Raw genomic sequence first — 27,118 nt, 5'->3', positions numbered from 1 at the left:
TTTGCTCTTTACTTTCTTGTCATTTAATTTATTGTCTTTTGCATTTCAAACCCCATTTTTCTCATAGCCAATGATACGCACACCTCACTGTCATTCTTTTGAGAGATGACCCGGGATTTAAAACTCCCAATTTTTATTGATTTGAATTGTGAAAATCTTCTAAACTCTTATACGGGTCATTTGTTAGTTTAGAACTATACTTGTGACGAAATTCTTTTTGAAAAATTTCGAACCGACGTTTGGCCCGCGCTACTACTGTCACTCTTTAATAATCTTCGATATTGAGCAGATTGCTTGAAGGGTGAATATTGAACATCATTCATTGTTAGAAAGTTATCACAACCGCTTGGTCCTCTAACATTAGATAACAGAATACGCAAATAAAATTTTTCTCCTTCTGAAGGTAAAACAGTATAAATTCAAACCGACGGCTCTCCTTTGTGTCTTGCGCCGATGCTATTCTTTTTTCTTGTTATGCCAAGTATAATATTCTAGAATTTTCCTCCACAGAAGACGCCTATTTTGTTAGTCCTCTTCCCGATTTAGGGCAAAGAATTCAATAAGCATTGTTCTAGAGAAATAATTGTCATTAAGTATTTTAAGAATGGTTTGATGATCATAGCAGTTCACTTAATGTTAATTTGGCAAATGAATTTGTAACCTTTCCATAGATTCATTCATTAGGTAAATGTTAAATTTAAATATTCTCCACCATATCTCTAAAGCGGTAATCCATCTTGTATTAATAAACTGTTGGACCTCGTTAACGTGAGAAATTTTGTGAATCTCCATTGCAACCCTGCCTAGACCCGTGTAGCAATACTTGTAGAGATATTTTATATTCTTAATGCTATTACACATCTCAATATTAATATGATAATCATACTTTAGTAGTAGCTATGTATTGTTAACTATGACATTTTGGTTAATTGGAATTAGAGTGGCAAATTGTCGCTTATATTGCGGTTATGAGTCCTCTTTGTGTCTCTGCTGCAAAGTCTTTTGGGTAGTTGCATTTACATTGATAATTTTTTATGCAGGGTGAAGATTGATCAAGTGTTCCATAAGGACTATGGAACATATGTTTTAGCATTGTATCATATAAGTGTAGTTCTACTTCTTTAGAAAGTATTTTTGCATGTACCAAACTATCATAATGTTTTTAGTCAATTAACTTGTCATTGTTTTATAAAATTAGTAACATATGTACATGTAGCAATCCTCATTTTTGAAATTTAGTGACATAAAAATAATTCTTTAATTTTTTCAAGACATCCTTAAAAATTACATTCTTTTTCAGTTGTTTAAATTTAGCTCAAAAAATTTTAATTGTTAAATTTGGACAATTTTGTAGAATTTGAATTGGGCTGAGTTTTAAAATTATTTCAGTCCATGATAAATTATATGTTATTGTGAGAAAAATATCTGAGTTACTTTCTTTAAAAATAATAATCATCCTATTTTTATATCATTGGGTCATGTATCCACGACTACAACGAACAATGATAATAATGTTGTTCTTTTTCCAACCTTTTAAGTTATAATTAATTAATCAATATCAGTTCATACATTAATTCTCAATTACCATTAAACTTTTGACTTTGAAATATACCAAATAAATAATCAGTACCATATATACTAATAATAATTAACCACCCTTGATACTTGACAACTACATATGCTCTTAAGGCGCAACATATATATAAATCCATATATATTTAATGTTATTTATACACCTATGCTAGTCGAGGCACATCAGGTGAATACAGTACACATGACATGATATGGACCACAATACCCATTATCACTCGTGTATTAATTAATTAAATTTGTGCCTACTATTCTCTTATTCTTGTCTTCTTATTATCAACGCAACCTTTTGCTGTTTGAGAGACAGAGAAAAACAGAACTCAAATTCATTCCGATTTTTCTCCTTCCGTTCTTCCCTCTCTCTCTTTCTTACTTATCAACACCAATTACTCAACGCAACCATGGTCTGCTCTCTTCTCTTCTTTGCTACTACTTCTGCTTCAATTCCTGCTACCTTATTACTATTATTATTGTTGTTGTTGTTGTTGTTGCTGCTGCTGCTGCTGCTATTTAACTTTAAAATCAACAGCTATTTTGATCATCACTTTGGACACTGTATTTGTTTGCTGATCTTGTTCGTTTCGGATTACACACCTTCCATGTTCTCGATCTGATCATTATACATCATTCCCCTCAGATCTGATTACTCGTTTCCCTTCCTAATTTTCAAAGTTGTTTATACACTCCAATTAACCCCAAATTCATACACATTAACATTTTAATTTTAAGTCAAATGCTTTGGGTTTCGGATAAGATTTGTCTAAAAATTCTCGCATCCACTGAATCTTCACCAATTAGAGGTGAAGATCAAATAATTTGATTTTCTTTTTCTTATTGACTAGCTTCTTTGGTGGCGAAGAGATTAAACCAAGTATGTGCATGTAATCAATCATTTGGGCTTGTCTGTGGAGATGCTTGATCATAATTGCTTTGATTTTGTGTGTCTTTCAATTTCTCAGGCAAATGCTGCTTCAGGAATGGCAGTCCATGATGACTGCAAGTTGCGGTTTTTGGAGCTCAAGGCAAAAAGGACTCACAGGTTCATAGTTTTCAAGATTGAGGAGAATCAGAAGCAAGTCATTGTAGAGAAGCTTGGTGAGCCAGCTCAAGGCTATGAAGATTTCACTGCTTGCCTCCCTCCTAATGAGTGCCGCTATGCTGTATATGATTTCGAGTACTTGACTGAAGGCAATGTTCCTAAAAGCAGGATTTTCTTCATTGCTTGGTAATTAGATGTTTGTTTGTTTGTTTGTTTATACTCCAGCTATTTGCTTTTATTGTTTATTGTTGCTGCGATTGATATTAATTTAACTTTTGTTGGACTTTGTTGCTTTTTTTATTTGAAGGTCTCCTGACACATCAAGGGTTAGAAATAAGATGATTTATGCAAGCTCCAAAGACAGGTTCAAGAGAGAGCTCGATGGGATTCAAGTGGAGTTGCAAGCAACTGATCCTACTGAGATGGATCTCGATGTGTTCAAGAGCCGCGCCAACTAAACAACTACAAATAGCAGGCTTTGTGCTGGGGACTGCAGTGCGGTGTGCCCCCTTAAGGCTTTACTTTTATTGAAAATTTTTAGTTTCAGGGATGGTTATGTTGGCTAGTTATGGCCTCAATTTTCCCATGTTGTGGTATAATGTCTATTACATTTTCAACAATCTCCGCATGTTTTGATCTCATGATTTGTGATTTTATACAATATTTGTGTTGGAGTTGCATTTTAGTCCTATGCTTACTTGCTGAATTTGTAAATGTATGTGTGATCAGACAAAAAAAAATAGGGTTTACCTTATTGCTTCATTTGGTTGATACATGCTTTCTTTTGTATGGATAGGATAGACCTTTTTTTTCTCCATCCCTAAATTTTTTGAATAACTGAGTTTATCTTTGTTGTTTTGAGATCCTAGTTATTGGTTGAGTATTATTGTTTGAAGGTTGCTTTCAGTTATTTTTCTGTCTTTAGATCTGTTTGTAACTTTTAGGATGTGATCTAACCTGGTGGGACTCATTTATGGTGCTGAAGTAAATTTCTCTTTTGTCATGTCGACACTCGACAATTAAACATGCAGTAGAGAGGATTTATTCCTAGAATATAGAATTTTCCTCATTGTTAATTTCTAACATTATCCAACATGCACAACAACAAAATCCATTACATTTAGTACTATATGATTACATTATATTTCATGGTAACAACCAACAACCTAGTTGGCATCAAGCCAATTACGAAAGGCAAAAGCCAAACCATTTGAAGTACAATATTCATATTTCTTATTTACTTACTAATTATCTTTAGAGCATTCTTGATCTTTCAGTGTGTCATCATATCTCATATCTCATATGTCATTCCAATCCTGAGTAGCTTTGAACGTGGGATTGCAATTAGATGTTCTCCCTGCCTGAAGTTTCTCCTCAAGAAACTGTAGATATGATTGACCACTATTTTCTTTAAAACGGATGCATTGGGATCTGCCACCACCTCGGCTTCTCCCAACATGTAGACCACACTTCTCTCCATTGCTTTCTGCACAAATGCTATCTCCTCTTCTATTACCTGCAGAGTTGGGTTTGAGATTCTACTAACTGCTCCAAATGACTGAATGGAGCCTGATGAAGCATGGGACACATTTATGGCAGGGTTAGACCTTGAATGTTGTTGACCAGATTGGGACTGCACCACTTGGTCTTCCACTTGGTGCGAACAAAATGATGCAGGCATTATTCGATTAGAAGAACCTTTTCCATCCTTAGCAAACCATTCACTGCTGGATTGCTGTTGTTGGATACTCACTTGCAAATGGTAATCTGGATGCTCAGCATCACCAACTCCCACCCCCTCGTATACATGAGTAAAATTTTGAAGTCTTAAAAACTCTTTTAGCTGTTGAACTAATTGTTCCTCAAACTCTTTTGGTTCCCCAATCACATCATTGTAGCCATACCTCACCACACAGCGGAAGATTCTATATTCCTTTGGCTGAACTTGTCTGAAAAGGAATCTCTCTTCTAATGCGACTTTGCTAATAGGGATGGACTTCATGGAAACAAACACAACAACAGAGTGGATATGAGGTATGTTGGCAACAACTTTAGCAAAAATGGGTGGAACTCCTTCAACTAGCTCTGAGAATAGAAGTGCTACTCCAGGTATTCTGGATACAACCTGTTTGCTTACTATTTCTCTTAGATGTTCACTAGAAACCTTGTTGTTGGCCTCAAACATATACCTCTTTTTGTGTGTGTAATGCCAAATGGCCATGATAGCCATCAAGAACAAAGCAAGTACTAGTGGAAGAAAGCCTCCTTGAATGAACTTAGTTAACATGGATGATAAATACACAATCTCGATCGAACCAAATACCAAAACAAAAAGAACAATCCACCATATATTTGTCTTCCATATAACAAGCATTATAAGAGCAACCATGGCCGTTGTGACAAGCATCACCATGCACACAGCAATCCCTGTCATGGAAATTCAGACTTAGCACACAAGGTCTATGTTTGACTTGATAGACTATGAAATTGGAGTTCTTAATAATAGCATACCATAAGCATGGCCAATATTATTTGTGGTTTGGAAGGCGGCGGTGACTATGACACACGAGATCATAAGAATGTAGTTGATCTCGGGTATGTAAACCTGACCTTCATACTTGGCAGAGGTATGTATGACACTAACACTAGGGAAGCATCCCAAACTTAGAGACTGCTGGATTATAGAATATGCCCCTGAAATCATAGCCTGGCTTGCAATGATGGCAGCAGCAACTGCCACAACAAATGTTGGCCAATATATTGCACCTGCATATTGAAAATTCGGCATTTCAGCCATTTGATGAATCTGCGTGTACTGAATTTACTACCAAGATAGAAGAAACTTACTAGGTATCGAGTCATAAAATGTATTCGCCACATGGTCCGGGAACTTCCTAAGATATGCAGCTTGTCCACTGTATGCACACACTAGTGCAGGAAATGTAATAAAGGAGAAACTAAGCTGCAATAAGCATAGGATGGAAGTAAGTGTATATTTTGTTGAGGAAAAGCAAATTAATGAGAATATGGCTTGAAGCACCACACTCTGCTTATTCACTTACTTGAACTGCTCGTACACTGAAGTGACCCAAGTCTGCAAACATGGCCTCAGTCCCTGTAATGCATAGAAAAATTCCACCCAGAGAAATCCATCCGTCTTTACCATTCCTTCTGAAGTAATCTACAATGTACTTTGGATTCAAAGCTCGAAGCACACCAACTTCATATTTGAACAAGTTGAAGAGGCCTATGCCTCCAATGAATGAAAACCACACAATGATTATTGGGGCAAACGTTGTGCCCACTTTATCAGTGCCGTATCTTTGAACACAGAACAAAATTATCAAGATTGCTATTGAGATCCCCACAACAGCACCTGAAACAACAGTACCATTATATACTTTTCCTCAGCAACTTATGTACAAATATAAACACTTAAGTAGAAGAGGGAAGCATGTATGTACCTTGGCCAAGTGATTCACTCTTTGATTTGATCCCGCCAACTGCAGAAAGTACTGCTTTGCAAACAATTTCGAAAATGAATGTTAACAATTATATTGATATTAATTCATTAATTAATTGAGTTGAATTTCTTTAGTGACAAAATTTCACCTGAAATGGATGGTGTGAGAATTCCATCTCCGATGACCATAGAGGTTGACATGATAGTCACAACAAAAAGCAGAAGCTGAGCGAACTTACTATTCTCTAGCTTGTCCTTAATCTTTTGTGCCCTCTTTAATTGGTTTGATGGTGTTTCCAGTTTGTAATTTGAAAGTTGCATATCCTCTGGTTGATGATTTGGAATTAAGCTCACCTTAGCGTACCGGCAAATCAAAGAGTACAATGCAAATGTCCCACCTAAATACACATCATAATAATTTAGAAATAATAAAAAATACTAAAAAGGACAAAATAATGTTTCTTGGAATATATTTATTTAGGCCGTATTTGTTTATATGTACCAAAACGCTGTAATAAAAATACAACCATACAAAATAATGTTTGATAAATGAAACATAAATACAGATATTTATATTCTAATATATTGAATTAGTGTATTTTATATATTTTTTATAAAGATATAAAGACATTAATAAAAGATACCGTTTATTTTTGTATTTTTTTATTATTTTTATATTTTTATAATTATGTTTTTTTATTATATTTTTTTTTCTAAATCTTATGAGGTAGAAAATGAAGATAAATTAGGCTTTTCATAATTTATTTATCTTTATATTTAATCTATTATCAAACAAAATACAAAACATTAAATTTTATATTGTTGTCTTTTATGTCATATTTTAGTTGTCTTATTTTATTTTTAAACTAAACACAATAGAAAATTTTAGACTTTTTAAGGTAAAACTTTGATATGACATAAATTATCTCTCTAAAAAATATTTTTAAAATTCGAATAGTAATTAAACTTACAAATCTAGAGATTCAAAATTTTAAAATTTCAACTAAGTTACAACTCAGTTGAAATTTTAAAATTTTAAGAATATAATAAAAGAATTATTTTTATAAAATGTATATTTTTCAAAAAAAAAATTATACGTTTTTCAATAACAAAAGACAGATTTACTGGTTTTAAACTAGTTTAATTGATTTTGCAATCGATTTTTTGTCTGAAGCATACCGACAAAAATTAATTGCCAATTAATTCAGTTAAACCGGTCCATTCGGTAAGATTTTTAGAACTAAGCTAAAAAGCTTATTAATTACATATAATTGATGTCATTCTTTTCAAGTTTTCCATAATTATTATCAACTATATTTCATAGTTACATTTTTCCATAGAAAATTAATTTTTCAAGGTATATACACTTTATTAATGAATAACATTAGTTAAGACGCCAAAAGAAAGGACATAAAATTAAATACACACTATACTTAAGAAATAAGACACTAACATACCATCACCGTTGTCATTAGCCCACAGAACGATGCAAATATACTTAAGGAAGGGAACGAGTGCAATGGTATAGATGATGAGAGAGAGGCATCCAAGAAGATCATCAGTGTTTTTTATACCATCGGTGAAGGTACTTGAATACACATAAAGTGGAGATGTTCCAATGTCCCCATATATCACCCCTATGCTTTGAAATGCTAAGCTCAATGTTGTTCTCCAACTTATCTGTTATACATCAAATTTTAGGGTCATCGTATCATGTTTTAGGTTTTTTTATTTATTTAATAAATATAAACATTGTTATTATGGCCTAAAACTGTTATTATGACCATTAATTTTTAGTAATTTTGACTAATATTTAGTTAGCAAAAATTTTAAGTTATTTTTAATAAATAAATTCTATTAATTTATGTGTGTAAATTTTAAAAAATATAAATATAAATTGTATTAATTTATATGTGTAAATCTTTATTAATGTAAGTATAAATTATTATTAACTAAATATCAATCTAAAATAATAATATTTACTGGTAATGTAGCATTGCTCATGTTAAAAGGTGTTACAATGTTATTATGTATCATAAGTTTCGAAAGTTGATAAGATTGAGAGGAGGATGACAAACCAAATGGCGGTGATAGGTGGAAGGAATTCTTGCAGCCTCCAAATTGAGGGAATCAACACGGCCAACAAGCTTACCCCAAGAAGCCTTTCTATCACTAATTATCTTCTTCTTCTTAGGCTCGCTATTACTTGATGCTAGTGTTTCCTTCTCACTCTTCATGCCTTCCATTATTATACTCACCACTATGTTCTCGGAGATACCTATTTTGTATCTCTCCTATACCTACTATAACTTCTCTTAGGATTTTATAGGCAGTTACAAAAAAGTCAGCGGTATTTGCTTCCTTCATTATTAATTTTTTGGAAAATGACTTCCTTAAAAAAAATCGTTAGACAATGATTTAACAACACCTAAGCTTTTCTAACGACTACCCAGCTCGATACTCATTTGATCATTTAGTATTTTTCTTTTATATTGAGTATTATCATTTTAACATACCTCAGCCATTTAAAGTAAATATAATGCGCTACGAAAAAAAAGGAATGCAATTTTTTTTAAAATTTACTTTTTATTATATGTAACAAACAAATTAATATGTTTTAGATTTTTTTTATAAATTTAACAAAAAATTCGTTAACTTAATTAACAAATTATCCTTTTAGATTTAAACAATATAAAATTAACAAACAAAGAGAGTTAAAATTTGTTTAATTAATAAATAAAAAAATCAAAAATATTACTTGTCTTTTAAATTTTAGTTTTTGGTCAATTTTTTTAAAAATTTATTATTATTTAATTAATTTAAATACCTATTTTTACGTATTAATTGTTCAAAAAATAAAAAAAATACTTGTTTTTTTTTTCTTCTAAAAACTGAATAAAGAATAATATTTAAAAGATACCTAGTTATATTAAAAAAATATTAAGGACTCTTTTATTAATATTAAGAAAATGTTAATATTTAAAAAAAGAGTTAAAATTTATTTAATTAATAAATAAAAATTATTAAAGAGTCAATATCTTTTATTAATATTAATTAATATTTTAGACTAATAATTATTTTTATAGTATTTAAATTTAGATTTAAAAATTAAAATTTAAAATTTAAAATTTAGTCTTTATTATTTGGACTCGGCTAAATATTAAATTATTGATTAAAAATAATAAATTTTATTTGTCATATAATATTACTCAACAAGTAATAATACACTCCTACTTATTAAAAGCCGTTTAAAGATGATCCTATTAGTTGTTTTTTTTTATTTAGAATATTAATATAATATTTATTTTTTATTATTTCATGTATGTTTAGTGGGATTAATATGATGAATTGGTTTGAGGGACAACAAATGAGTTGTTAAGAGAGACCATGCATATAAATTAGCAGACCAAATAATTTTATAACTCGCTGAAATTTTTTTATAATAGATATAGAATATAGATATTATTATTAAATTGGACTGAATATCCATACACACCTACTAATAGTCTTGTATTGCATCTCAAATACCAAGAGTGGAGGCCGCCTAATATATAGCATGCTGAACAATCATCTCATTGTAATTTAAACAACGTTCTAAGATATATTAACGTATATTAAATGAAATTTTAATTAACAAATAAAGGTAACTTTTAACACACTCATTAGAAAACTTTTATCATTTTTCCATCAATAATAGAGTTGGGTATGCAAACGCTATCTAATAGTTTATGTCAACTCCGAGGTACAGCAGCTTACACCTGCATGTTATATTATTCGAAAATTTGTTACATGAAAAGTTGAAAACTATTAGTTTACTTACAATTATCGTAATTATTGCCGATAAAAAAATTCCCAACCCTTGTAAGCGATTCATGTCAACCATCCTTTTTTCCGTCACTTATTGTATTCAACCTATGAATTTAATATTTTTGCTATTTTTAATATTCAAACTACAATTTCTCAGTTTAGATGATCTAAATCAAAGAAAAAAAAGACTAATTTTTTTGGATATGAAAAAAATTTTAGTGTAATACTTAATTATTGAATTTAATGATGTTTTTTAAAGTTTTGGACAGCTCAATAATATTAATAATATACCTTTATGTATTGTATATTTTAAGTTTTACTAATATCTAAAAAATAAAAAATAAAATGTTGGAAAAAACCTAAAAGCCATACAACAACAACAGCAGCAAAGACTTTTATTAATTTCTTTAAAAAAAATTAATTTTAATACATTATTATTCTAAAATAATTTTATACGTGTATCGAATTATATAATAATACATCAACAAAACTAACTATTTTATATAATTATATAATTGTATAAAATTTTTTACATTATCAATACATTAGCCTCAAAAATTCAAATTTCCGATTCTTTTATTATTGAATTAGATAGGACATCCTTAAACATTCTACTTTTAAATGCTGAAGTATTATATTTATCAAACAAATAATAGATCTGGATTTCAATATTTTCCGAGGTATCGTACAAAGTTTGGTAGTTGTTGCATATTATATATTTAATTATTCGTCTGGATATTATACTATATGCATTCAACATTCTATGCTCATCATCCTTATGTCAATAACACGGGAGTGATCCTCTCCACAAAAAAAAATTGGACGGTGTCCAGTGTTAAATTTAATCTTTTATTATTTTTTTATATTTAATTTTGATTTGTTTATAAAATTAAAGATTAGAAATTATATTTTATTTTTTTAAATATTAAAAAAATTAGAGAGAATCCATTTTTTAATAACACAGACCAGTTACTTAACTTTTATAAATTTGTAATTATTACCAATAAAAAAATTCTTTCCCTTCCAAACAATTCATGTCAACCATGGTATCCCTGTCAAGAAATTAGTTTAGTGTACGGAAAACCTTTGCACTAATTGTGATTCGAACCATTTAATAATCAACTTAGTTTTGTTGTAGGTTTAATTATTTTATTAGTTTTTATAATTTTATTAAATTATAATTAGATTTTTATATATTTTTTAATTAAAATTTTATATTATTTTTAATTTTAGGTGTAATTATTCTGTTGGTCTCTATAGTTTTATCAAATTTTTAATTAAGTTTCTATACTTTTTTTTCTTTTAATTAGATTCTTATACTACTTTTAATTTTATAATTACGTCATTTTCATGTTAAAAATGTTAAAATAAACATAATATTTTTACCAAAATACATACGATCAAAGATTTAATTAAGTTTTTCATTATAAATACCTTCAATTTGCGAAAAATATTCAGTTAACTCTAATATACTTTACACTAGGAAGAACTTAAGTACAAAATTAAAGCAATGTAGGAATTTAATTGAAAGGAAAAAAATATAGGGACCTAATTAAAAATTTGGTAAAATTATAAGGACCAACAGAATAATTAAACTTTATTTTATAATTAGATCTTTTCTAATCTAAAAAATATTAAAATTAACTGAATATTTTTTTACAAATTGAAGATATTTATAATTAAAAATTTAATTAAATCTTTAATCATATATATTTTAGAATAAATATTCTATTAATTTTAATATTTTTTATATAAAAAAATCTAATTACAAAATTAAAAATAGTGTAAAGATTTAATTAAAAAATATAAAAATTTATTAAAAATTTAATAAAACTATCAAGATGAACAAATAATTAAACCTTTGCTGTATTGTGGATTTTCTAATTAAGTATGACATGAATTCGGGGATTATATATACTCTGCATTATTGTGTATATTACAACACGATGATGACTAATAGAAACTCCTTTTAATCTTGCATAATTTGTCCTATTCGTCTTCTATGACTTTTTTTATTTTCAGTTATTTTATTCTTTCTGACTTTTCACGTCACCTCTCTCATTTTCTTAGTTTCTATTAACCTAAGACAACTAAAGGTTTCACTTCCTTACCTACATTATTCAATAGCAAAGACGGATACTAATTGGTTTCTGAAATATCATGGTATGACTTATAAGTATAAAATAATCTGCTGATAATGCTGATAAGTAATAATATCTCATTTTGAACAAGTTCAATGAACTATATACTAGATTTCTCCTCTTTAGGGATGGTGTTAAACACTAGCAGAATAACCACTGCCGATCTAGCTATAGGCTTTTGGTTTTGGTCAAACTTCATTCATATTGGTTGGACATAATTATTTTTAAATTTAATTATTCTATTAGTCTTTATAATTTTATTAAATTTTTATATTTTTTAATTAAATTTTTATATTCATCTTTTGTCAATATAAAAAATATTAAAATTAACAAAATATTTTTTTACAAATTAAAAATACACATAATTAATAATTTAATTAAATCTGACCATATTTTTTTAAAAAAATATTCTATTAATTTTAATGTTTTGACCTTTAAAAGACTTAACTATTTAATTGTAAAATTAAAAATAGTGTAAAAATATAATTAATAAGAGGAATAATAAAAGGAATAATAATAAGAAAGGGAACCAAGAACTCGGAGGAGGTAACATCCACGAACGAAACTTTTCCACTATAACCGGATGAGAACAATGTAAAAGAAAGAGTATCGTACGGAATTAGCACAGAGTACCTACGTTAAACATGAGGGAACATAATTATGTAGAATACAATCTCGTCGCACAGGGCGGCAGCCACATCACGGTCCCTTTCAGAAGACCAAAATAATGGTACATATAATATTATTATTAGACCGCGGAAATGCCTCTGATTGGTCATCACTTTTCATCAAACTCACATCAAAGACCCTTCAAAACCGGGAAGTGACTAAGATTAGTAGCTGTTCTGCCATAATTGTTGGGACTGCTTTGATGGCTGGCTCTGAGAACCACCAAGGGATGCTTCCCTAGGGTTCTGCTGCTGATGTTCCAGGGACATGCCTTGTTGGTAGAAGTTAGGGTATCCGGGGGGTCCAAAATGCTGCGATGGTTGCTGGCTTTGCCGGAATCCACCTTGTTGGTGATTCTGTCCCTGGAAGTTGTAGTATGTGCTGGGTGGAACGGCAGACATCGTTCTTGATCCAGGCCCTTGAACCCACATGGGAGAATTCTCATTCTGTCACACAAGTAAATACAAACATTAGCCAACATGCCCAAAGATAAAATGATAGACTAAATAGTGTTTTTTTGTTTTTTTAATACAACAAAATGAACCACATCAGATTGCCTTGAACCATAAGAAACTTCACCATCGACAACGAGAGTGTTGCAAAGCAATGCTATGAGCAATCTCTATACCTGCTGTAGTGAAATCATATGATTGTTGTCTTTGTATTGGGAGTTTAATACATCATCATATCCAATGGTTGTACTGGTAGGGGCTGCAGGTGGATTCAAAGGGAAGTTTCCTCCAGGAATGCTTGTTGAACTTCCGAAACCATATCCAGATGGAACAGCAGCAGATTGAGGCAAGCTGCTAACAGAAATACTATTTTTATACTGTGGAAGCACAGCTGCCAAAGATTGGTGATATGTGTTATTTCCAGCAAAGGCCTGTTGAAATGCTGATGGCATGTAGGTATAGCTCTGAGGCATGAATGGATAGCCAATCATATTGGCAAAATGTCCCAGAGGAAGAGTAGGTTGGGAGTAAGGATGCACAGCAAGGTGTTGAGGAAGTGCAGGTGCAGTGGCAACACTGGCAGGCAGTGCCTGCGGATTTGGTTGAGCTGCAGATATACTGTTTGCTCTTAGAGCCTGTATAATGGAAAAGAGAAGTTATTATAAGACTGCATTTACATCACCCTCTTCCAATATCAACAATTTCAAGATACAAAAACAAAATTTAATTGTGAAATATAATCTTCTCTTCTAGTGAACAATCTTTATTTAAAGAATGCACCAGTGACCTATACAAACATCTGTACAAGGTGAACATTTATGGGATCATTGCACAAAGTCTTTTTTTTTTCAACAACATGCACCAATAACCTTTAGTAACATTAAAAGGACAAGGTTGAACTTATAGCATAACTTTGGAGATAATTTTCACCAAGGTTCAACTAAAGGTATTGTTTAACGAATTTTGCTATACAACTGATTGACTGAAGTCAACATCAAATACAGTAAAAGTATGGATTATAAGTTCCGGTATCCTTTTTTCCGGGCTAAGAATAACCACATATTCTGTAAACCACAACACTCGATTTTATTGATATGACAAAATCTCACTCAATCGGCTAAAAATATAAAGTTTGAACTGGAAGTGCACCTCAGACATGGTAATAGTGGGACCACCAATTGACGAAGCAATGTTGCTATACTTTGCAGGCAATGATTGTGTTGCAGGGAAGGGTGAATATGGGATATCCTCCCTTGCTGTTTGAACCGTTGATGCCAACAGAGAACTGGGCAAAGAATTCGTATATCCCTGCTGAAAAACAGCACCAAGAGTTAGGTGTAGATAGCAAAATTGTTGGACCATATTAATATTACAAATATTCCATAATCAACCAAAATTCACTTAAAACACACAAAAGGATAAAATGGCTGGCCTTTTGATATGTTTTACATTAAATATTAAAAATTCTAACTGTATACTTACCATTACACTAGAGAAAGGAGACAGATTCTGCATTTGAGAGCTGGTTTGTGAATGGGAAAATGCAACATCTTGGGGTTGAGCATTTTCATAATTAAACTCGTGTGAAGACGAATGAAATGAATATTGATTTTCGTGAGATGTCTCAGGAGGTTCAGATTTCAAAGCCTCTGGTTGTGAACCAGAAGAATGTTCATAGGACCCAGCATCCACACCAGCCCTGTGAGCTAAATTCCATCCGAGGTAGTATCAAGATGTTCATCCCCATAATAGTCAGGGTTTCTGCAAGAAGATATTAAAGTAAGTAAACTACAAATGACTATAAATGCAACTGTGTGTGTGCGCACACATAAGCCATATGCACATACCTAACATCTGAGGACCCGATTGTTGAAACATCTATGGTTCCAGATGTATCCTCCAAGTTACTTTCCAATGGCTGGGATGAATATGGCCCAGATCCTGTGATGCCAGCGTTCTTTCCAGATCCAAAACTTCCAAAGCTCAGACTAAAGCACTCTGGGGTATGTATTTGGAGGTGATTTGGAATAAGAAGTGGAGGATTGTCCTCCTCTTGTTCTTTGCCTTCATCATCCTTGTTCAGATTAAGCTGCTCTAAGTTTGTCACTGCTGATGAAACACCATCTTCAGCTGAAAGGAAGATGCAGCATATATTTAATATGGTAAATAACTAAAGATTTCCAAAGAACTAACCAATTGCATCACGGAAGGAATACACATGAACTAAACTATCCTCATGTGTATTCCACCATTAGTGTATCACAAGTAGTGAAATACACACAACATGAGGATGACATCAGATTGACTTGCCAGAGGGAAAACACAATCTCTCTATCATTTCTACAACAGATGCAGAAAATATATCATGAAAACAAAGGAATATGATCATTAGTGAAATTTTTGCGGGGAAGACACAAAACTGCAAATCATTAGCATGCTCATCACCTTCGTTGTTTTCGAAAGGATGCTGATGAGGTTGGTAGGAATTTATGTCCTTGTACAGACTACTCTCAAAAGCAGATGCGCTTTCTGGATTATCCTCAGATAAACTTTTAGCAGATAAGGAAACAGATCCGGCATTGTCTGGGTTCCTCATTGGACCATCTTCAGTTACACATTCATTTGCATGTGGCTTCAATTGCCGATTAGCTTCCACAAAGTTAGAAGAGTTTGTATTGTAGTCAGCATTTGCATGGAGATCAGCGGCAGATGATACACAAATAGCAGGTTGATGCTCAATAGATGGCCATTCATCATTCTGTTGAACATTGTGGTTAACCACAAAACCCTGATCATTATTTGTCTCCGACGGCTTGGAAGGATGACCTTGCAATGAATGCAAATTGTTGTGCGAAGCTGCTGGAGGAGCAAAAGCATTCTGATGATTACCACCGTGGATAGAAGTGTTGGGCATTGTCTTGGACTGTGGCCTACCCATCTTGACAATGTCAGCCATTGATATTTGACCAGGGTTCCCCCTCCAGGCAGATTGAAATCCACCAAGTTGTGAAGATGAAGACAATGCATCACTCACACCGACTGAATCACTGCAACAATTTTGAAGATATTTATAAACATGAACAAAATCACATTGTATAGCCTTCTAGAGGTTTATGAGTAAATCACATTGGTCATCCTTTTTGCTAGCAACAACAAAATTGGTTTTTATAACATAACTATGTCATGAGTTTTGTCATCCAAATACCAGTTTAACTAAATTATAAGGACTATATTGGATAGCAAATATTGGATGCTGAGGGAATACTTTGATGTTTCATATATAGATTAGGAAACCACGTCAAGCCACAAAAAGAATAAAGATAGATGAAAAATTAATAGCCAGATACGTAAAAACATTACTATTTTTTTATATCAAACTTCATGTGCAGGAGTTTTTGTCTATTAATGCTTGAACTGGCCATTAAATGCACACAAGGAACATCAGTTCCTCATAATTAGAACCATAAAGTCAAGAGAATCAATAGTACAGAATGCATCAACTGTTTAAGAGGCAAACAACACGAAACTAAAACAACATTGAAAATTGCTTGCGTAATGTGGCTTTTAGAGGCGGCTTTCTTCTTTAGATAAAAAATGGAGGAAAACCATTTTACATATCCATCACCTGGCAACTGAATTTCATGCTACATAAATGCAAGTGCTAATAAAACCATTTCAACTGTTTACTAGGAACAATTCAAAAGCAGCCATAACCATAAGATTTTCATTAATTTTAGTAAACTCAAATCTGAGAATAAGTTTTTCCAAATCTCCATGCACATATAACTACAAATGAAGGAAAAGAGACCTGTGGGATGGCAATTGTCTGCTCACGTTATTCTCCAACACACTAGATGCATATGATGTTGAGCTGCCATAAGCAGGGGTTCCATTTTCTTTCTTGGTTACAGGTTTCCCCTGCAATAGACCGGAATCTGACAACCAAAAATAAAAAGAATATTAATTCAAGTTCAAAGCAACATCGTCTTAACAATGCATACCAAATCAAAATTTAAAAACTAGCAACAAAAACAACACTACTGCGCGCATACCACTGCTACTGTATTGATTTGCGGCACCACGACCAACATACCGGTCCGTCCCGGCCCTTGCCCCGCTGCCTCGACTAGATGTATTACTTGTTCCACGAGGCCTGGAATCAGTTGTATCCTTACTCTGTTCAAAAATAAAAGAATAATCAACAAATAATTTTTTAAAGAAAATACATGAATGAAATATATAATATAAGTGTGCAAGTGCAATGAGCAAAGCAAATACATAAACTAATAAGCAAGAAACGTAAAGAAAAAAATCCTAAAATGCATAGGTTTAACACAAGAACAACGAACCTCTTTTTTCTTATCTCGTTTGCTCTTGACCTCGTGAAAAGGATCTAAACAAATTTTAAACGCAAAAGATTAGCGAACATATACATATCCAACTAAAACTACTCACTGCAACTGCAACTCAAGAAAGCTGAGAGAGAGAGAGAGAGAGAGAGAGAGAGAGAGAACCTTGGGAGAGGAGGCGACTAACGGCTTCGTTAGGGTCCATGTTGCAGTCCTTGAGAGCGGCGTAGATCTCATGGTCGGGTATGTTAGTGACTATCTCCTTCAAACTCTGAACCATTTTCCGGCATCCAGAAGGAATCCCCGACGGCAAGCCCTTACCACCGCCATTGTTCTTCCCGCTCATCCTCTCCTAAACTGTGTATCGCGTCAGATCTGCCACCGCGCCCCCCGCCGGGCTCTCCTAGGGTTCCGCCGCAACAACACCACCAACGAAACAAACAAGAAAAGAAAGCCTGAAATACGGAAGCAAAGAGATATATATATGCTCTGTTTCTCTTTGGATTTGCACCGAAACGGAAACTAAAATGAGAACAAAAACCCTTTCTCTCTCTCTCGTACACTTTGCCCTCTTCTCCTTTTTCCTGTCTTAGCTCTCGCTCTTCTCAATTTTTAAATATAAATGTTTTCTTTGGGTGAATTTGTTAGGTTTTCCGATCACCAATTAAAGATTTTTCAGATGTATTTTTTTTAACATGGATATTTTTATTGTTTAAAGTTAACTTTTTTTATTTTTTCAATATTATTAATCCCTCATAATATAAATAAAACTAAATAAAAAATTATATTTACTCTTCAAATATTTTAAAAATTTTATTTTTGTAATTCTTTTTACATTGATTAATTGAATTTGTTATGGTTTTTCAAAGTTGATTTTATATAGTCACCCAAAAAAATTGATTTTTTATTTATAATAAAAACTAATGTTAAGTTTTATTTATTTTTAATATATAAAGTTATATAAGATTTTTAACACAAGTTAAATTAAACATGTATTTTTATGAATGTTTTTTAAAAATAAAAACAGTAATACTTAATACATCCCTTAATACTATATTCAAAATTTATTATTTTATGAATAAATAAGAACGTCTTTTTTTCACACATATATACGTCTTTTTTTCACACATATATACATCAACTATTAAATATCTATTAATTTATTTTTTATTTATCAAATGTAGAATAATAAATTTAAATATATGCACCATACCTGTATGTTCAAAATATTTTGAACACATCCATTTTTATTACTAACTTTATTTTGTTTGTTCCGTGCCTGTAGATGATGCTGGAGGCTTTCATTTATTGGAGTACCAAGGAGTTTCAAATTATTATTATTATTATATACTTAACGTAAATTTTTAAAAATTAGACTTATTATTTATTCCAAAATTTAAATTTAGTTTATCTCACTACTCAACTTTATTAGAAAAATTAAAATTATCTAAATATAATATCTTCGAAAAGGTTATATTTTCATCCTATAATTAATTTATGTAAAATATTATTGTCTCTAGATGTTTATAACTTAGTACTTTTTATATAAATTTATGTTTTCTACAATAATTTATCTATAAACTTTAATAAAAGCTATAGTAATTTGTATAAATTAATTATGAGATAGGAATGTAACTATTTTAAAAATATTATATTTAAATAATTGTAACATCTACCTTATTTAAAGGTGTAGTTTGTCCCACTTAATTATTAGCAAAAGAAATAATTATAATTGAATACTTCTTAGAAATACTTATTTTAAATAATTTAAGAATTATTATTAGACAATAAAAGATGAAAAGAAAGAGTGAATGAAAAATCTCCACTTAACCAAATTAAGAGTTATTCACATTTCACTTTCATATATAAATGTGTGTGTATGATAAGAAGGGAAATACTAGAGAAATGGATAAGACCGTGTATAGCGTGTATAGGGTTTGGTACTTTGGTCATTGAATAATAGAAGGTGGGTCTTAAATAGTAGTCTTAGAAATCATAATACAAGCCATACGATTATACGAATGTCCATTATTTAAAGTGGAACCGACAAAATGCATTAAAGTATTAAACTACGAAGAATAACAATAATGATCGACACTAATTGTTAACCACTTATCCTTGACTACAAATTCTCTCTTCTTTTATTATTTTGCTTTCTTTGTCCATTTTTAGTTATAGGTTTAGTTAGCATATATTCTAAGACATATATTAAAATTATTATTAATAATAATTTTTTAAACCTTTTTACTTTAATATATAAATAATGCATTAAAATTTAATTTTTTTATATTTATATATAATTTTATAAATGATAATTTTAACATATATGTTAACTAAATATTTTTTTATATTATGACTTCTTTTGTGATATTTTTGCAATAAAAAAAATTCTTGAGAAAATATAACCTAACAATAGAAAAATAAAATTCTAATATTAAAATAGGAATAATATGTAATGTTTAAAAAAGAATTTCTTCCACTATAATTCACTACTTTATGATAATGGGAGGAGAACTTTTATTGGGGATTAAGATTAGATCCTTTTAGGATTTAACTTTTTATAGTAGTCATTGTTATTGTGATTGAGAAGAATATGTTCAAAGGTGATATGGTTAAATCTTATTGGTGTTACTGATTCTAGTTTTCCAGTGCTTTTGTGAAAACAGAACATTGTACAAATTCGAAAATGTCCTTGAAGATGTTGTATTTATCCATTATCTATCCTTTGTCCAACAATATCTCCAAAGTATTAACTAATCACTTGCTTGTCTCTTTATCATGTCTCAACTCACAAGGACAAATCTGATGATGGAGTATTTATCCTTAGCTATAAGGAGTAATATTTATCTTTCTTTCTTTCTTTTTTATAATAAAATAATTTACAATGAATTAAACTAAAATACTAAATTTTTACCCTTTTTCCAAAAAATTATTGGATGCTAATTAATGAAATTACTAACTGTCTATTTAAATTATCGTTTATCAAATTAAAATTTAAATAAATATAATTTATATAATTAATTTTAGGTAAAAATAAGTTTGTATCAATATAATTTATGTATGATAATTTTATATTAAAATTAATTTTGATAAAATAATATTATTTACATAATATCAATTAAAATTATTTTTAAATAGATAATTACTAAAAAATATAATATTAAATTATAGTGTTCTTTTTTTATTTTTTAGTATATTTTTATATAATTTTTTTAAATATTTTTAGTACTTTTTTTAGTACATTATCATTCTTTTGTACCTTATAATTCTTTTGTTTAATTTGCTCTTTCTGATGAGATTAGAACTAGAAGGGAGTCGATTTTAAGTTCGGTTCACAAAAATTGAATTTGCCTTAACAATTAAGTCTATTTCTTGAACTCAAACTCGATTCACGAGTTAAATCAAATAATAGGAATATAATCTATAATTCTATATCAATAAATTATAACTTATATATTTTAAAAAATATTTAAAAAGATTAATTTTATATATTATTTATCTATCAATAAATTATAAATTTTTTATTTATATCCTACATCAAAATTATATATAAAAATAAATATAAAATTTTAAATAATTAAGATCATTAATATATATATATATAATTATATATTACTATTTTATATGTATATATAAAATATTAAAATATATATATATATACTAATGATACTTTGAACTCTTGAAATATGTATTAATGATACTTTGCGGAACGACACCAATAATTCTCATGTTGTTTATAAATATTTTTGTAGTATCTCACTTGTACACTTAAATTCTTTTGATAACTGTTTTAAAATTAATTGAGAATCTCTTAAAATTTGAATATCTAATGGCTCCTTGTCAATTAATATTTTTAATTCTAATATCAAGGCCTCATACTCAACCACGTTATTTGAATATGGATATTTTAATTCAAACAAAATTTTGATGGAATCCCTTTCGAAGATATAATCAAAATGTCAACACCAGGACCATTTTTATGCTTTAATCCATTCAAAATCAATTTCCAAGGTTCAACCTAGACAACATTCATAAGTACCTAAGGCACCGGGATATCATAACCCATTCATTAGTACCTAAGGCACCAGGACATCGAAAGACTTTTTTCGACACATCACACTACAAGAAAAATGTTAAATATCGCCGGATTTATTGTCAGAATTAGTGTTGAACATTAGAGGTGGATTTACCATCAGATTTGGCAATAAATTCGTCCGATAAAAAAATTATTGTTAGATTTGGTTTTCCGACGGTAAATTCACCGATAATAATTGGAGGAAAAAACGAAAAATTGGCGAGATCATTACTGTGGAATTTACCCGCCGATAAATCCGACAGTAATCTTGCCTTAAATTCGAATCGCGAACCCTCTCTCCCTCATTTTTGAACCCTTTTCTCTCCCTCCCACAAACCATCTCCGGCAGCCCTTCCACCAGCATCTGCCACCACCAACAACGTTCAAAAACTGTGTGGACTCCTTGCGTCGCGTTGGTCGCTCAATTGCCACCGTTTTTGTCGCTCCCGCCACTATTGCTGCTGCCACAGCTGCCTCCAAGTGTATTGTCCTCCTCCTTTTTCCTATTATTTTTTTTCAATTTATTAAAAAAAAAACTAATGCATCCCCTGCCGGTTGGTCACTGCCGCCACCATTTTGTCATCTGTGCTACCACCACGCCAGTAAAATCTTCTGCATTGCCATTGTCTACAGGTAACTCAATAATTAGTTTTGGGTAATTAAACCCTAAATCCTAATTTATTTGATTTTAATTTGTTATGTATTAGTAAATTTGCAATTAGGAGGTTTGTATTAGAGATATGGCTGCACATGGATCGGATAATATTCGCATATCCGTGGTATTTATCCGCATCCGATCCGCACTCTGATAGGATCAGATAGCGGATATTGCCATGATATTCGCGGATCCGATCTGCATATCCGCGGATCCGCACCCATAATATAAATACTATAGTTAAGAAATGGAAACCTTAATTCCTTAACCCATACACTCAAATAAACGGCGCTGCTCCCCCTCTCCTCTCTCACCCAGACCCAATCCCATTCCCTGTTATCCATCACTGCCGTTCACTTCATCCATCACCGTCATTCACCTCCATTACCGCATCTCCTCCGTCGTCATCTCAGACCACTGAGACCATGTCTACTTCTTTGTCTCCATCGTCGCGTCGTTGTCTCCTCCTTCGGCATGGTGGTCATCCTCTCAATCGGCGTGATTGTCGTCTCCTTCATCGGCGCGGTCGTCATCTCTGCTCACCATTGCTCCTCACTCGCGCACTCGCCTCTACGCCTCACCCGCTTGTCGCTGCTCTTCGTTGTTTGGTGTTGCATCCTCCTTTTGCAGTTTCTTCCTTCTGCTTGTGCTTCTCCAATGCAGATCTGCTTCTACGCAATTAGGGTTCCAAATATGTTTTTTTTTTGTTGATCTTTGATTTTTGAAATACAGATATGTTTATGCTTGTTTCTTGATCTGATTCTGTTTTTGTTTCTATTGTTAAAACAAATGTGATTTTAATTTTTGAAATGTATACCTTTGTTATTGTTGTGTATGCTGTAATTGATATATTTTAGTGTAACCATTAATGTCAAATTAGAGATTTAAGGTTCCAGTTTCTATTTTTTATTTTGTTGATTCTTTTAAAATTAAAAATATTTTTATTTTTACGAATATATCCGAATTTTAATCCGATCCTATCCACAAATATGCGGATCAGATCGGAGAACAAAAAGTGCGGATATTTGATCCAATGTGATTAGTGCAGATCGGATTGAGATTTTGGCCATATCTAATTCGATCCGTGTGCAGCCTTAATTAGAGATTTAACTGTTTTTTAGATTTTGTTCATTTATTGTTCTGATTTTTGTTCCAATATTGTTAAATATCCGAGTTAATAATAATTTGTTTATTTTTTGAGGTAATTATTGGCTTATTATTTATTGTTGTTAATTTTTTAAGTTTATTATTATTTGAGTTAATTAGTTGATTGTTGTTAATTGCTTGAGCTAATCTTAACTTGTTTATTTTCTAAGTTCATTAATGATTTATTGTTTATTGTTGTTAATTTTTTAAGTTTATTATTATCTAAGTTAATTATTTTTTGAGTTAATTAGTTGATTGTTGTTAATTGTCTGAGTTAATCTTAATTTGTTTATCTTCTAAGTTAATTATTTATTTATTATCTATTGTTGTTAATTTTTTAAGTTTATTATTATTTGAGTTAATATTTTATGAGTTCATTAGTATTGTATTTTCTGATTTATTAGTTTATAAATTATTGAATTTAAATATTTAAAATTATATATTAATTTTTAAACAAATTTTTAAAAAATTTAAAATTTAAGTTTACTGTCGGTAAAATCAGCCGATAGTTATTAATTTAAGAATCAATTAATAATATATTACCATTAGATTTACGGAGAAAAAATCTGACAATAAAAACTACTAGCGAAAATTTTCCAACAATAATTAGCGGCGGACGAAAAAATTCGTCGATAAATAATTAACAACGAGGTTTATACCGTCGAATTAATTATTTACCGGCAAATTTTTTTGGTAAATCCGATGGTATTCGACCGAATTTCTTGTAGGGTCATCTTCAACAATAAATATTTGATTATAAGTAGAATATTCATCCATAAAACTTAAAATTTCATCATCAGCCACATAATCGATTAACATATTCGCTACGGACACGAAATACTCATCTTTAAGAGTTGTATTATATTAATCTCGAAAATCAATACAAACGGGAGTGGATCCTCTCCAGTGGGAAAAAAAACTGGATAGTCCAGTGTTTACTCTCATCATTCATTGCTCTCTCTCCTATTTAATTTTGGTCTCACTTATAGAATTAACGGTAAGAGATCACACTTTATTCTCTCAAGTGTTCAAAAAAATGGAGAGGATCCATTTCCCAATACAAACACCCAATTTTCCATTCTTTTTTTATTACATGAACAATATTTGAGACCCAATGAGCATATCGAGCCGTTCGAATGAACTTAGCCTTAATTAATCGCTCAATCTCCTCCTTTATTTTTAAATTTATTTTAGAAGCAAAACGCCAAGGAGCTTGTTTCACTAGTCGAGAGAATGGCTTTAGTAGCAATCGATGCTAATCGATCAAAACCAAGCATCTCATCTCATAGTCCCAAACAAAATAATCTTTGTATTCAGTCAATAATTTAATCAATGCAGTTCTGGATTCCTCATTAATGTTTTTGCCAATATAAGTAGGCCTTATAGCACCATCGGTTCCTAAGTCGATTTCATCAAGTGGATCTTGTGATTCAAATCTTTTATCGATATGATCATCATCAATTGAAGTTTTTCAGAAATCTAAAGGTTCGAGGTCATAATACAATCAAATGATAAATTCACTGAATCACTTGAGGAAACATCAACTTTATTAAAATTATTAGCCAAAACAACTGTTGGGTCGTTTACAATACAAAAATTCTGAGATACATCAACATTTGAATGACTGACAATTTTTCCAACACTACTCTTAAAAGGAAAAGTACATGCTACAGAAGATAAATTACTATTAGGAATTGAAGTACACTTTTTTTAATTGAAATTCCTACTTGGTTCGACTTAATCAGAAGAATCATTACTAAAAAAGAAAAAACATACTGTAAAAGAAAAAACTATCCACATAATTTTTAAAGATAATAAATAATTCGACACCATCTTCTTCATTAGTCATCTCGAGTATATAAGTTGTCGAATTATTATTATTTTTTTAAATATAAACTTACTCCTAGACGAGGGGGTATACTCTGGTATCAGAAGCTTGAACTTTATGTTGAGACCTTCCTTAGTCAAAAAACAGCCTTCACAATTAGCAGAAGTCAAATTTCTGTCAACATCTAAAGGTTTCAGCTTGTTATTATAACCTTAGAAGTCAACAGGCATTTGCAAAATATAAAGACTATCATTAGCCTCTACCACTTCAGTCTTCTCCTCACTAGTCCAAAGGAGGAGTTTCTGGTGCATTGTCAAAGGTATCGTTCTGACACCATGAATACAATCTTGACCCAACAAATTATTATAACTTGCCTTTGAAGTTACTACCACGAAGACAGTTGTTTGTATTGAAGAACTAACTTGAACTTTAAGGATAACTAACCCTTTTGCCGTGTGAATACCCCACTGTAATCAGTAACAACAATGTTGGTTGGAACCAAATCATTAATGCATTTCCTAACCTTAACCTTGACAGAGAAGTTTCCGACGACCAAACCACCAGACATCTACGAATAGTTGACCACAGAAACTTTGGAGTTCAGATGACTAGACGACGACGTCGCTGACAACAGCTTCAATCCGCGATGGTGAGTTCCTTCTACCCGGTGACAACAGCTCCGATCTCGCGTTGATTGTGGTAGGGACGATGGCCTTCATGGAGTTGGAGGAAGATTGGAAGAAGAAATTAGGGTTGAGGTGTGGTGAGGGGGGCTCTTCGCAAAAGGGATTGGGTGACTTGGGTCAGCTATGTGGGTTCAGTAATGGATTTTCTTTTCTTTTTTTTTTAAGGTCAAAACGACGCCGTTTCGAACTAACAATAAAAAATCGGTACCTTTAAAAATCTGGTCAATTCTGCTGGTTAACTATCAATTCAACCAATTTTTTATTGGTTTTTTGCAGAACGGTTTTGAAAATCAACCGGATCAACCAGATGATCGATTCCCAGTTAACCCGATTGAACCGATCAATCCGGTCCGATTTTCAGAACCTTGCACATTATCTCCAACAGTTGCATTATTAACTGCAATATTTTTTCCAGAAACAGGATTTTGAATGACTCCATTTGCATGTGATGTCAAACTTGCAAAAGTTTGTGCCACAACAACAGGAACATTATTATTTAAAGTTTCTTCAACCATATTAATAATTCTTCTACTTCGAAGTTGCATGTACTAAAATAAGCCTATAATAAAAAATCTTTGACATAATTTTATAAAAATTGTTCCATTGGGCATGCTAATTTATTATGCAGATTTTAAGTAAATTTGATTTGGTTCGATATCTATGATCTAGAAGCAAAATCTACTCCTTTTTTACGGATACCAATTTCAGAAATTGCACCAAAGACGCCATTTTGAACAAGTAAAAGAGAGAAAAACTCGGAATGTAAACTAGAATTGAATTACTTGAATTCTAAATTATAGAAAACAACATAAATGACTTCAAATTAAAAAAAAAAGCAACAAATGCCTCCAACATAGTTGAAGGACTTTGAATTTAAAAAGACAACGTAGAATTTAAAAGAATAAAAAAAAGACTTTGCAAAGGAAAAGTAAATTGTAAGAAAGAAAATTACAAAAAAATTTAAAAAAAAGGTAAAGATATGAAAGGAATCCTACAGAGAATAAACTCTTAGCAGTCTCAGAAAGTCGTTGGGACGTAAGTGTGCGAAAGTATTTTCTGATGAAGAATTCAAATTCTTTGCCACTTCCAAACCTTCTTAATTTATAGAACAAGTCGACCAATCTTATATTACCAGATGTCATCCCTTGAGAAGTTTAAAAATATTTGTTCCGGCCAAATATATAATCAAATAACTTCCCTTGCACAATTCACCATCGA

General features: G+C 31.1%; 2 protein-coding genes and 1 pseudogene across 2 annotated transcripts; 1 reads left to right on the top strand and 2 right to left on the bottom strand.

Annotated features, from left to right (window-relative positions):
- Window positions 1–1,729: 1,729 nt before the first annotated feature.
- On the top strand, window positions 1,730–3,309 carry LOC112735031 (actin-depolymerizing factor 3-like). Its single transcript, XM_025784602.2, has 3 exons — window positions 1,730–1,994; window positions 2,550–2,815; window positions 2,937–3,309. The coding sequence occupies exons 1-3, from the start codon at window positions 1,992–1,994 to the stop codon at window positions 3,085–3,087; spliced, it is 420 nt and encodes a 139-aa protein (XP_025640387.1). The 5' UTR covers window positions 1,730–1,991; the 3' UTR covers window positions 3,088–3,309.
- Window positions 3,310–3,669: 360 nt separating this feature from the next.
- On the bottom strand, window positions 3,670–8,384 carry LOC112735030 (potassium transporter 5-like). Its single transcript, XM_025784601.3, has 8 exons — window positions 8,171–8,384; window positions 7,550–7,772; window positions 6,242–6,490; window positions 6,094–6,144; window positions 5,692–6,005; window positions 5,477–5,591; window positions 5,141–5,395; window positions 3,670–5,056 (listed from the first exon to the last, which is right to left on the bottom strand). The coding sequence occupies exons 1-8, from the start codon at window positions 8,336–8,338 to the stop codon at window positions 3,921–3,923; spliced, it is 2,511 nt and encodes an 836-aa protein (XP_025640386.1). The 5' UTR covers window positions 8,339–8,384; the 3' UTR covers window positions 3,670–3,920.
- A 4,203-nt stretch (window positions 8,385–12,587) lies between these two features.
- On the bottom strand, window positions 12,588–18,191 carry LOC112735029 (uncharacterized; annotated as a pseudogene).
- Between the last annotated feature and the right edge of the window lie 8,927 nt (window positions 18,192–27,118).

This window comes from Arachis hypogaea, chromosome 20 (assembly GCF_003086295.3).
Source record: "Arachis hypogaea cultivar Tifrunner chromosome 20, arahy.Tifrunner.gnm2.J5K5, whole genome shotgun sequence".
Classification (NCBI taxonomy): domain Eukaryota; kingdom Viridiplantae; phylum Streptophyta; class Magnoliopsida; order Fabales; family Fabaceae; genus Arachis; species Arachis hypogaea.
The sequence above is the reverse complement of the archived record's forward strand: the minus strand, read 5'-3'. Positions and strand labels throughout refer to the sequence as shown.